The sequence below is a fragment of the Myotis davidii genome, unplaced genomic scaffold (assembly GCF_000327345.1).
Source record: "Myotis davidii unplaced genomic scaffold, ASM32734v1 scaffold815, whole genome shotgun sequence".
NCBI lineage: Eukaryota > Metazoa > Chordata > Mammalia > Chiroptera > Vespertilionidae > Myotis > Myotis davidii.
This window is the reverse complement of record NW_006288179.1, coordinates 117,573-130,365: the sequence shown is the minus strand read 5'-3', so window position 1 is coordinate 130,365 and position 12,793 is coordinate 117,573. Positions and strand designations below refer to the sequence as shown.

The window sequence follows — 12,793 nt, the reverse complement described above, 5'->3', positions numbered from 1 at the left end:
GGTGTCCCTCAGCAGCCTTTTTAGATGGGTGAGTAAGTGTCTGCGTTCTGACCAATGGGATGTGGGGGAACATGCTTCGCCCTTCTATTTGTAGGTGGTCCTCCATGCCCTGACCCATCCACAGTGAGCTTCTTTTTTTTTTTAATTTTAGAGAGGAAGGGAGAGGGAAATAGAGATAGAAACATCAATGGTGAGAGAATAATTGATCGGCTGCCTCCTGCACACGCTGGGATTGAGCCCGCAACCCGGGCATGTGCCCTGACCGGGAATCCAACTGTGACCTCCTGGTTCTTAGGTGGATGCACAACCACTAAGCCACGCTGGCTGGGCTCTTGATTGTTGTTTTTTTTTTAATATAAATATCTCTAAAGTCAAAATAATAGTGCCTGATACCTTTAAAGGGAAAGATGCTTTATTAACTGTTACTATACTTCCAGGAACTGCAAATAGGTTTTTACATATCAAAAAAGTGTTTTTTCATCTGTTAAAAGTCTTCCAATTTTAAGCAAAATATTGTGAGTATAATTAATATCTTAACAGATAACTTGATCAAACTAAGCTTGCATTCAAGCTAGCCAGTTTTATAAAGGCCTTTTTAAAAATCAGATTTAAAAAAATATATTTTTGCCCTAGGTCTCCAAAAATGCTCTGGGATCATCCTTCATTGCTACAAGGAATCTCCATGCCTCTAACACTCATCTTCAGAAGATTGGTGAGTCATTATTTCTAAATCTACACCACACTTACTACCTTCTCATTAAATGAAAGATAAGTTACATAGTTGTTGCAGGCTTTTCCCCCCTATTTTGTTAATTTTTTCCTCTCAATTTTAGTTACTGCGGAACTCCAGATTATTTTTTTCTTTTCCTAAATATATTTTTATTGATTTCAGAGAGGAAGGGAGAGAAAGGGAGAAACATCAATGATGAGAGATAATCATTTATCGGCTGCCTCTTGCACACCCCCTACCGGGGATCGATTTGAAACCCGTGCATGTGCCCTGCCATGGATGGATTGAACTGTGACCTCCTGGTTCATAGGTCAACACTGAGCCACACCTGCCTGGCAGAACCTCAGATTCTTAACCCACAATGTGCCATTTAGTCCTTTGTTGGTAGGTTTGCTTGTTCTAGTGAAATGAACTACAGTTTTATATATTTCTCTTTTGATGTTAGTACAGCTTCTTTGTTCTGATAATGTCTCATTGAGTGGAAACAGAATGTGCACATGTCAGGTGGTGGTTTCTGATCTATAAAAGATTTTTTCCCCTCTCCTAAAAATATTTACAAAAAGTAGGCAGTTTTTACCTCTATGTTCATCAAAGGCATTAGGTGCTAATCTATGAATTTGCCCTTGCAAGTTTATTTTAAGGATGTTTTAATCTGTCTTGTGAAGTTTTCTCTGAATCACGTGGGTTCTTTTTCATAGATCTCATGCTTTTTTGAATAGAACTACATATATTGCTTTTTGGAGTATAATTTCATCATTGTGATCACAAACTATATTATTCATGTTGTTATGCGAATAGGTTTTGAAAAGAAACTGGGGCCAGATTAGTGTTAGTAATGGAATTGCTCTCAATAGGCACTGCGGAGATGTCCTCTATTCTTGAAGAGCGAATTCTTGGAGCTGATACCTCTGTTGACCTTGAAGAGACTGGGCGTGTCTTAAGTATTGGTGATGGTATTGCCCGAGTACATGGGCTGAGGAATGTCCAAGCAGAAGAAATGGTAGAGTTTTCTTCAGGCTTAAAGGTAAATTATAAAATAGTATTTTGCTGTTTTAGGGTTGTCTTTTAGTTATTCATTTAGTAAATCATTATGTCAGGTTTTTTTTTGTTTTGTTTTTTACTTTAAATCTCAATCTGTCTCAGGGTTTTTGTAGTCATTGTCATAGATTGTGAAAATAAATTTAAGGGTTTTCACATAATAAATTTAAGGGTTTTCACATAAGTCATAGCCATTAGCTCCTAAATACATAGTTTTAGTAAATCTTCACCCAAATTCTAAGAAGTTCAAGTCTGTTCTTTGTAGCTGTGACGATCATCTTGTATAAAAGCATATGATAACTTTAATTAAACTCATTTAATTAAATTAATAAATTCATTTCTCGTGGAAAGTTCAAAGTCACTGACTTTGTATTTCTAGTAAGAATAGATCTCTTGGTGAGAGGCGAGTTGCTGGTGTTGCGATCACAAGTTCTCTGATGATGTAAGCCCACTTTTTTCTACTAGGTTGAGCCTAGTTGGCCAGTGGGGTGAGAATTAAAAGTTGTAGGAGTCATAGTTCTCTGAGGAAAGCAGAGCCTGATGTCTAGATGGACCAGGGGCAGTAGTACACAAATAGGGGAAAGGATCGCCTTGGTCCTCTTGCTAAAAAAGAGCCACTTAATGTACAAGGAGAATTGTAGGGCCAAAAGTTTTTTCAGTGTCTAAAAAGTTAACCTCTTTTATCTTTAGTGTGTGTATCTTATATGTCTTTGAAAGCTTAGGCTGAAATTAATGAGCTCTCAAGTCTCCTTTTAGCTTTTAAGAGTGTTAGCCCATACAGTCCAATAGAACTTTCTGCAATGTCAGAAATATTCTATGTCTGTGCTGTTTAATACGGTAACGAGTGTATGTATGAGAGACCATTGAGCATGTAAAAGGTAGCAGGTGTGACCTAAGGGACCACATTTATAAATTTGAGTTTAAATTTAAGAAGCCACATATGGTTAGTGACATATATTGAAATCAGATTTAGACTAAAGATTCAGTACCTCCAATAATATTCTACGATATTCCTCTGTATTCTAGGCTCAACCTAGTAGAAAGAAGTGGGCATATATCATCAGAGAGCTTATGATAGCTACACCAGATCTTACATCACTGACCAGACTGAGTTCCTGGAATAGCCTTTTTGTTTTGATTTAGGGGCTATAAAATCTTAACATTTTGAAATGTTTGTAATGACAGATGACCCAGTACTGTTATGAAGATTTGATCTTAATTGGGTAGCCCTTTTTTTTTTTTTTTTTTTTTTTTGGTGCCCTTGACTGGAATCGAACCTGGGACCCTTCAGTCCGCAGGCTGACGCTCTATCCACTGAACCAAACCAGTCAGGGCTGATAGGGTAGCTTTTAATTTCACTTTCCATTAACCAGACAAGTAGAGGTTCTCATTAGATGGTTAAACTGTTTATGGAGCTTCTTATAGGTCAAAAGATGTAAATCAACTATGTCTTAAAATTTCCAATTGCCCTTGATCACTATTTCATATTGATCACCGAGCTCAAAAGCTATGGTCAAAGGAAATGCAGTGGAAAAATTTACCATGTTCAATTTCTTTCCTTCCATGTGCTCTTTGAGGATGTGATAAGAAGCAAGTCCTTTTTTTAAAATTTTATCTATTGATTTTTAGAGAAACATTAATTTGTTGTTCCACTTATTTATGCATTCATTGGTGGACTCCTGTATATGCCCTGTCCAGGGATCGAACCTGCAACCTTGGCATATTGGCATGAGGTTCTAACCAACTGAGCTATCTGGCAAAGGCGCTATTTTAAAAGTCTTAACCAAAGAAGATTGTTTATTAGAAAAATACTTAGGAGTAAACCAGATCTAAAGAACAATACTGCCTTTTTTCCCTATAGCTATTTTCATATGTAGTGTTGGTATGTGGGGACAAGAGCCACTTGGGGTTCATTGGTGTTCAATTGTCTTTTATGTAGGGTATGTCTCTGAACTTGGAACCTGACAATGTGGGTGTTGTCGTGTTTGGAAATGATAAACTAATTAAGGAAGGAGATATTGTGAAGCGAACAGGAGCCATTGTGGATGTTCCTGTTGGCGAGGAGCTGTTGGGTCGTGTAGTAGATGCCCTTGGTAATGCCATTGATGGGAAGGTAGGTTTATCATTCATTAGATGTCGTTCCTTTTTGGTGTGGTTGTAGTTTCTATCAAATATCAAGACTGATTGTTCTGGGGTTCCTTTTTATCAACAGGGTCCAATTGGTTCCAAGACCCGTAGGCGAGTTGGCCTGAAAGCCCCTGGGATCATTCCTCGAATCTCTGTGCGGGAACCAATGCAGACTGGCATTAAGGCTGTGGATAGCTTGGTGCCCATTGGTCGTGGTCAGCGTGAGCTGATTATTGGTGACCGACAGACTGGGTAAAGACGCAGTAGCTTGTTAAAAGTTCTAACTGAAATTGGCTCTATGAAAAGATTACTTTATAGTGTTGGAATGGTAAATGCTTTGGATATAATGGGGAGAATAAAATTTTGATGTGTGGGTTAGTTGTAGTAGTGAAATTTTAATTGGGGAATTCTTTGAAACATTTAGTTAAGATTTATGTTTACTTTCACTTTTTAAAGCAAAACATCAATTGCTATTGACACAATCATTAACCAGAAACGTTTCAATGAGGGAACTGATGAAAAGAAGAAGCTGTACTGTATCTATGTTGCTATTGGTCAGAAGAGATCCACTGTTGCCCAGTTGGTGAAGAGACTGACAGATGCAGGTATTAAAGAACTTTAGTCCCATTGTTGTTACCTGGGAGCCCTGTAGCTGCCAATCTTAGGATAACGTCTACTTAATGAAGGCTGATTTTAATTACTCTCTAATGAACTCTATACTGATATAGTTAATACATAAAAGAAAAGTAAATGTAAAAATTTAGCATAAAACTAAGTTTTAAGGTTTTATCATTTTCTTTAAAGTAGAAGCTGTTTGACTCAGATTAATCTTAGTAGTAAATCACTTAGTAAAGCATTTAGATAATTTTTATTACAGTAGCCTCTACTTTAGAAATCACAATATTAACAACCTTGTAAAACAAATCTGTGTTTTTCTCAGATGCCATGAAGTACACCATTGTGGTTTCAGCTACCGCTTCTGATGCTGCCCCACTTCAGTACCTGGCTCCTTATTCCGGTTGTTCTATGGGAGAATATTTCAGGGATAATGGCAAACATGCTTTGATCATCTATGATGACTTATCCAAACAGGTCAAAATAAATGTATTTTTAGACTCTGTTTGTATGTTTGCACTATTTGACCAAATGTAGCTTCTGTCTAACAGGTGGATTTCCTAACCTTTTTCTGTACTATAGGCTGTTGCTTATCGTCAGATGTCTTTGCTGCTGCGCCGACCCCCTGGTCGTGAGGCCTATCCTGGTGATGTGTTCTACCTACACTCCCGTCTGCTAGAGAGAGCAGCCAAAATGAACGATTCTTTTGGTGGTGGCTCCTTGACTGCTCTACCAGTCATAGAAACACAAGCTGGTGATGTGTCTGCTTACATTCCAACGAATGTCATTTCCATCACTGACGGACAGGTATTCTTATGCTTAATATAAATGTAAAAGCTTAGGGTGATTCCAATGTACTGGTTGAAAATAGTTCTGAACTGATTTTACCTTTTTTTTTTATGGAAAATTTCAAATGTATGCAAAAGTAAAGAGGATAGTATAGCAAAACCCCATATATCAATTTATAGTTTGGAGTACTTCTTGCTTCATTTATACCCCTGCTATCCTTCCCCCTGCATAATTTTGAGCAAATCCCAGAAATCATTTCACTCCACCTGTATATAATATTAAAAGCGTAATGTGCTAATTAGACTGGACAGCTAAACGACCTTCCGGATGTCCTTCCTGACAAAGCTGCAGCGGTGGGGGCGAGCAGTTAGGGGCGATCAGGCAGGCAGAGTGGTTAGGGACGATCAGACAGGTAGGCAGGTGAGTGGTTAGGAGCCAGAGGTCCCGGATTGCGAGAGGCTGCAGGCCAGGCTGAGGGATTTCCTCTCGCCTGCCGCCCCCACCCTCACCCCCCACGGATGTTGTGCACTGGGCCTCTAGTATTTTAATAAAACGTTAACCTTTTTTTTTTTTCCCCATGTTACGCACATCTCCCAATCTCAGCAATGAAATATGTAGGTTGATTTGGGTTGTGAAAGATTTGAGGAGCTATTTACCATAAGATACCATTTAGTATTCTTAGTGTTTTTGGGCTTCAGTTTTTCCACACAGTGTCTTAATTTTGAAATGCTGATTTCTAAGTTTGCTAGCATGTACATTGTCCTTACATTGTAGATCTTCTTGGAAACAGAATTGTTCTACAAAGGTATTCGCCCTGCCATTAACGTTGGTTTGTCTGTGTCCCGTGTTGGATCTGCTGCCCAAACCAGGGCCATGAAGCAGGTAATTTGAATCACTTTTGGGGAGAGGTATCATTAGGTTAAAACCAAAGTTTATTTGTATAGTGCTCTGTGTCACTGAGTGAAGTATTTTTGTATAGTATGAGTTAACCAATTCTGTATTTCAGGTGGCAGGTACCATGAAGCTGGAATTGGCTCAGTATCGTGAGGTTGCTGCTTTTGCTCAGTTCGGTTCTGATCTTGATGCTGCCACTCAGCAACTCTTGAGCCGTGGTGTACGTCTGACTGAATTGCTGAAGCAAGGACAGTATTGTGAGTTGTTCTCTTTATTTGATCAAGTTCCTACTATGTGGGAATATGACACAGCTTCCTACAAGCTGTAATACATGCTGTTATCTCATCAGCGGTAATACTTTAGGACTTGCAAATATCAGAATATCACTGTTTCCTAGGGAGGAGGTGGGTGGAGTTTCTCACTGCCAACGTGAAAATAAGTGATATGAAGAAACTTGTTAATGGAGGGTAAAGTAAGTTTCTCTGACTTTGGTAACATGGTATTTATTTGAACAACTCACTGGCATCCTTTTGTTTCTCTTCAGCTCCCATGGCTATTGAAGAGCAAGTGGCTGTTATTTATGCCGGTGTAAGAGGGTATCTTGATAAACTGGAGCCCAGCAAGATCACAAAGTTTGAGAGTGCTTTCTTGTCTCATGTTATCAGCCAACACCAAGCCCTGTTGGGCAATATCAGGTATGAACACAATTGCATGAAGTCTTGCTAAATTTCTTTTGTATTTTGTAGTTAGCCTAGTCATTGAATTTTTGTCCAGGTCAGAACTAATGATCTCCTTTTATTTCCAAACAGGAGTGACGGAAAGATCTCAGAACAGTCAGATGCAAAGCTGAAAGAAATTGTAACAAACTTCTTGGCTGGATTTGAAGCTTAAACTCCTATGGATTCACATCAAATACCAGTTTGGTTTTGTCATTGTTTCTTCTAGTAATCAGTTCCATTTGTAAAAGGTTTACTCTCATGCTCCAGATGTACAGAATCACCTTAAAAATAAAGGTTCCATATTGCTTGGTGGTTTTCTGTAGTTTGAATGGTTCCTTTAAAAGAACTGAGTTTGCTTTGAGGAATTGGTAAGCATTGCTTCATTGCTTATTTTATTTGACTGTTATCAATCTAAGTAGGCTTAAATAATTCACAGCTAAGTTCTTTGCAGATTTTAGAGTGCTTTATATTTGGTGAAACAGAAATTCATTGACTTGGCAAATTGAATAACAGCTTTCTCCTGCCCTCTGGTGTTTTCGGACCACAGCCTCTGCTTGACCAGGCTCTGGTCCCAGGGTCTCATCTGGCTTTAGCTAGCTGGTCAGGTTTACACCTCTTTCCTGAATGGGAGGGATCAGACAATGGGAAATGAAATAAAACATCTTGTTGAGGATCAGAGAGAGTTCCTTGGATTCTCTGGCTGGCTCCATCATTGTCTCATCAATGAATACATGAGAAAGATCTCTCTTGAGGTGCTTTGAAATCTTGGGGAGGTAAAATATCCAAGAGGAACAGAAATTAGAGAACATAAGGATATATCATGTTATTAAGGGCTAGTTTGTGATAAAGTTGACAAGTTCTAGAAGTTCAAGAAGTGGGAAGACACTGAGGGCTGGAGAAGGGAGTGGTGATGAGCAGGAGGAAGCATGACCCATAGCCTGCAAAGCATGAGCTAGGATGGGGTGGCAGCACAGAAGAGCCTGACTGGTATAGGGTGGGGAAGCTGGGGAATGAGATGGGAAAGGTCAGGATAGATATGGACTTGAGAGGATCAGCAACGTAGATACATGTAACTGACTGTTTTTCCTCCCCTCAAGTTCTGCACCTGTAATTTAAAATTGCAGCCTTTATTTTTTATTTTTATTTTTATTTTTTTAAATTGCAGCCTTTAATGTGATGGCTTCTCTGGGCATGTTCAGATTCGTTTCTGATTCATTGAACACTAATTGAGCAGCTACTCTCCACTTCTGGCTGTGTGGGAGGGAGGGGCCAGGCTGCAGTGTCTGCCATGGACTGGGTGTCATGCTGCCTCTGCCTCCAGCCAGCAGTGTGATCCCAGGCGGGCCACCCCACCTTGCTGATCGTCCATGTCCCCATCTGCTCAGGGGCTGGGAACCCTGACGCCCCACGGTCATGAAGATTCAGTGAGGTCACTTGTGAAACTCCTAGCAATGTGCACTGCACACAATAGGTATTCAGGAACGCTACCTGCACCTTGTTTTCAGAAGAGGATCACCACAGGGTAGTGCCGTCCTCGAGCTTGCAATAGTCGGCAATCATGGACTGTCTTTAGTTCTAAAAGCTGAGTGAGGGTTGTACCTTTCCCCTAGCCAGGCCACGGGCCTGACCCAAAATACCAGGGTCTGCTTTCAGCTGATGATCTCTAGCCCAGTGTGGTAACAAGGGTCCTCAGGCTGACCAGGGGCTTGGATATTCATCCCCGTGCCTTAGATTCATTTAAAAAAGAGAATTGGCCTGGCTGGTTTGGCTCAGTGGATAGAGTGTCAGCCTGGAGACTGACCGGTCCCAGGTTCGATTCTGGTCAAGGGCACATGCCCAGGTTGCGGGCTTGGTGCAGCTGATCAATGATTATCATTGATGTTTCTCTTTCTCTCCCCCTTCCTCTATGAAATCAATAAAAATATATTTAAAAAAATAAAGAGAATTGGACTAATTTTTTAAAAAATATATTTTATTGATTTTAGAGAGGAAGGGAGAGGGAGAGAGAGAAACATGAATGATGAGAGAGAATCATTGATTGGCTGCCTCCTGCATACCCCCTCCTGGGGATCAAGCCCACAACCCAGGCATGTGCCCTTGGCCGAAATCGAACCTGGGACCCTTCATTCCGCAGGCCAATGCTCTATCCATTGAGCCAAACCAGCTAGGGCTGGACTAATTTTTGCCTAGTAAGTATGGATGCTCAGAATGTGGGGGAAGGACGGAAAGTGCCATAGCCTAACCCTAACCATAAACAACACTAACCTAACCCTAACCAGGCAGAGGGTTTTAGGATTAAATTCGTTTTCTGTTTTTAAATCCTCACTGGAGGCTTGCAACCAGGGCAGCAATTGGCATCAGCAGTTCCTCCCAGGTAAACAAACCCCCTGAACCTGCCCACAAGGCTCCCTTTTCTCTGATTTAGTGAGCCAAAGCAGCCAGCCTAGGCTCATGTCTCCACTTAGTTCCTTCCAAGGCGAAATAATTTTAAAAAGATACATCAATATATTGAGGCAATTCTTTTTAAAAAATTTTATTGATTTCAGAGAAGGGAGAAAGAAACATCAGTGATTAGAATCATTGATTGGTCGCTTCCTGCATGCCCCACACGGGATCGAACCCACAACCTGGGCATGTGCCCCAACCTGGAAATAAACCGCAATCCCCTGGTTCATAGGTTGATGCTCAACCACTGAGCCATGCCAGCCGGGCGAGGCAATTCTTAATGGATGCACATTTTGTTGCTTTAAATCTTTGCTAGAATAACCATTCTACTATGAATAACTAACTGCATACATATTTCACTTTGCACATGGAATATATTTGGAGGGCAAATTCTTCAACATGGAAATGTTGGGTCAAAAAATTGGTGCATCTAACATTTGGATGACATGGCAAATTTCTCTTTACAAAGATAATCAATTTTACATGCAAGAGTGTTTTGGCCAGCACTGTGTGGTATCAAACTTTGTTAGGAAAGATTTACTTAAGGAATTTAGACAATACTTAGGAAACATTAAGTTAAAAAAGCAAGACTCCAAATTTTATGTACAGTAAGAGCTTAACTATGCAAATATATGTTATTGGAAGAGATTACTGCATTTTTCTGTGTATAAGACTATTTTTTTCTAAAATCATTAGACTGAAATTGAGGGAGCCTTGCGGGTGCTTAGCTGCCCATACCTTGTCAAACAGGCTTCCTCCAATCACGAGCCTTATTGTTACTGACGTCAGCTGATGCCCTAATTGGAGGTGGAGGTGGAGGTGGAGAGTGCACAGCTGCAACAGGGACCTCAGCGTTCTGAGCCCATAAATACCGGTAAGCGATTGTCTTTCAGCTATGCAAAAGAGCATGGAAATAGAGCTGCAGAGAGACAATTTGGACCTCTTCCCACTCAGTGTATGATCAGATAGTGGAGAAAACAAGAACAACTTAAGATGCCAAAAAAGAAGAAGGCCTTAAGAGGAAAACCAGCAAAATGTTTAAAATATTGATTTCTTAATTTTAGGTTGGAAAAGTGGGGGTCTCTTATACACAAAAAATTACTGTAAAAATAGTGGTTATTTTAAATGTATTGACTATTAAATTTCATGATTTATAATTGCTGTAGTAGTGTTATTTAACTTTGTTAGTAAAATGTCCCAAATTCGTCATAGACCCTTGTATATAGTACACATTTTACTTGTCTTTTCAATCAATACCTGTCCAGGTGATGAGCATAATAAACGTTTGAGGAATGCAGCTTCGACAAACATTTGCAATTTGCAATATTGCCACCAGATGGTGGAGGAGCCTTAGAAGTCAGGGATCTTTGAAGCCTGCGTGAGCTTCAAAAATCAAGCACAATGTACCATATAAAATTGTAAGACTTAACACTTAAAAAAATATTAGACGTTAAAAGTTAGATAATTGAAATTGTTTCCTATATATTTGTTCCAAATCTTCAAAACTTTCAGGAAAAGCCAGACCGGCGTGACTCAGTGGTTGAGCATGGCTCTATGAACCAGCAGGTCAGGGTTCTAATAGCAGTTAGGGTACATGCTGGGGTTGTGGGCTCCATCCCAAATGGGGATAGTGCAGGAGGTAGCTGATCAAAACTTGGTCCTATCTTTGGCCCTTCAACTTCTTTCATCTTCCCAGTGTGCACTATTTCTTACCCCTCCTGCTAAGGTTTAGCCCAGTGATGGCGAACCTATCACACGCGTGTCAGAGGTGACACGCAAATTCATCTTTTTGGTTGATTTTTCTTTGTTAAATGGCATTTAAATACAAAATGCTGACACGCTAAGTTCAAAAGGTTCGCCATCACTGGTTTAGCCTGTTTTCCTGGTGCCCCCTGCCCTTCCCCTAAGGCAGTGGTTCTCAACCTTCCTAATGCCGCGACCCTTTAATACAGTTCCTCATGTTGTGGTGACCCCCAACCATTAAATTATTTTTGTTGCTACTTCATAACTGTAATTTTGCTACTGTTACGAATCCTAATATAAATATCTGATATGCAGGATGTATTTTCATTGTTACAAATCGAACATAATTAAAGCATGGTGATTAATCACAAAAACAATATGTAATTATATGTGTTTTCCGATGGTCTTAGGCGACCCCTGTAAAAGGGTCGTTCGACCCCCAAAGGGCTCGAGACCCACAGGTTGAGAACCACAGCCCTAAGGCCTCTGCTGCCTCCTGATGGTGCTGCCTGGCTTCCTTTCCTTCTAGCCCAGTGGTTCTCAACCTTGGCTGCACATTAGAATCACCTGGGAATCTTTTTAAAATCCTGATTTCTGGGCCTCATCCTCCAGAAATTCTGTTTGTTATGGGGTGGGGCCACAACATTAGTAACAAAGAAACAGAATTTCTGGAGATGAGGCCCAGAAATCAGGATTTCAAAAAGATTCCCAGGTGATTCTAATGCGCAGCAAAGGTTGAGAATCACTGTTCTAGCCTAACTGCTTTCCAAAGAGATGAAGGACCAGATGAACAGATTCATGCCCTTGAAGTCACCCAGGGATGGAGGCCACCTCTCCATCCTTGTAGTTGTGGGACTGGGGTGGCATTACAAAGCAGAATCTTTCAGCTGTCCTTCAAATCTCAGTCATTGCTCCTTCACTATGTCTGGACAGAGCTAGAACCGGCTTAAGAGGCAAACGCTTGCTCTCTAGGCTTGGTGTGGGCAGAGCTCTCCATCCCTTTAATACACTGTGATCTCCGGCTACTCACTCAGCCTCTCTGGGCTGCAGCTCTGGCTCTGGGCATACAGTGCCATATTACCACAAAGAGGGATGGGTCCGACTGGCCCTGGGACTATGCTTTTACGGGGGTGTATGTTATGTTATGAGAGTGGAGGGAGAAGAGGGAAGCTCTGTGCTCCTACTGCTGGGGTGGGATTGGTGGAGAGGGTCTCGGGTCTTGAGAATGGGGAAGGGTCCGGGAGGAGCTGAGCTCCTGTGCGCCCTGTAAAGACCCCGCTAAGGGACCTAGAGTCAAGCGGGGAGGAAAGTATCCATGACGTCTCCACGACTTGTAGACTAAAACGTGCCCCGGGGGCTGGGTGGTTTGCACGGGGCACCCGGGGTCCAGAACACAACTCGCTGAAGCGTCTACACCTCACGAGAAAAAGATTCCAGTGTGGCCCCGCTGACACCCCATCCGCGCGGCCACCCTCTGATGGGCGGGGACTCCCCTACCACCTCGAGCCTGGGTTCTCTGCAAGGAATTCGGTCGAGGGAGGAGGGGACTTGTGGGCAGGAACAGAGCCGAATTCGGGCGGGCAGGCCGCCGGACCAGTTCCTTCCAATCGCCGGAGGCTTCCTGGAGGAGGCGGCAGTTAGGTGTCGCTCACTGATTGTGGCCTGACGCCGCGGGGTCCGTCTGGGTCCGGGC

At 41.5% G+C, this 12,793-nt stretch overlaps 1 protein-coding gene across 1 annotated transcript; it reads left to right on the top strand.

The window, feature by feature from the left end:
• The first annotated feature begins 633 nt into the window (after positions 1–633).
• On the top strand, positions 634–7,226 carry ATP5A1 (ATP synthase, H+ transporting, mitochondrial F1 complex, alpha subunit 1, cardiac muscle). The gene is made up of 11 exons (XM_015561477.1): positions 634–712; positions 1,585–1,754; positions 3,708–3,881; positions 3,981–4,147; positions 4,352–4,500; positions 4,836–4,987; positions 5,093–5,317; positions 6,074–6,181; positions 6,306–6,450; positions 6,738–6,888; positions 7,003–7,226. Exons 2-11 carry the CDS (start codon positions 1,596–1,598, stop codon positions 7,082–7,084), a joined length of 1,512 nt encoding a protein of 503 aa, XP_015416963.1. The 5' UTR covers positions 634–712; positions 1,585–1,595; the 3' UTR covers positions 7,085–7,226.
• The last annotated feature ends 5,567 nt before the right edge of the window (positions 7,227–12,793 follow it).

Coding starts and splice junctions, on each gene's coding strand:
- ATP5A1 (XM_015561477.1), top strand. CDS start 1,596: ATGTCCTCTATTCTTGAAGAGCGAATTCTTGGAGCTGATACCTCTGTT. Junction 3,882..3,980: donor GTAATGCCATTGATGGGAAG/GTAGGTTTATCA, acceptor TTTTATCAACAG/GGTCCAATTGGTTCCAAGAC. Junction 6,889..7,002: donor GCCCTGTTGGGCAATATCAG/GTATGAACACAA, acceptor ATTTCCAAACAG/GAGTGACGGAAAGATCTCAG.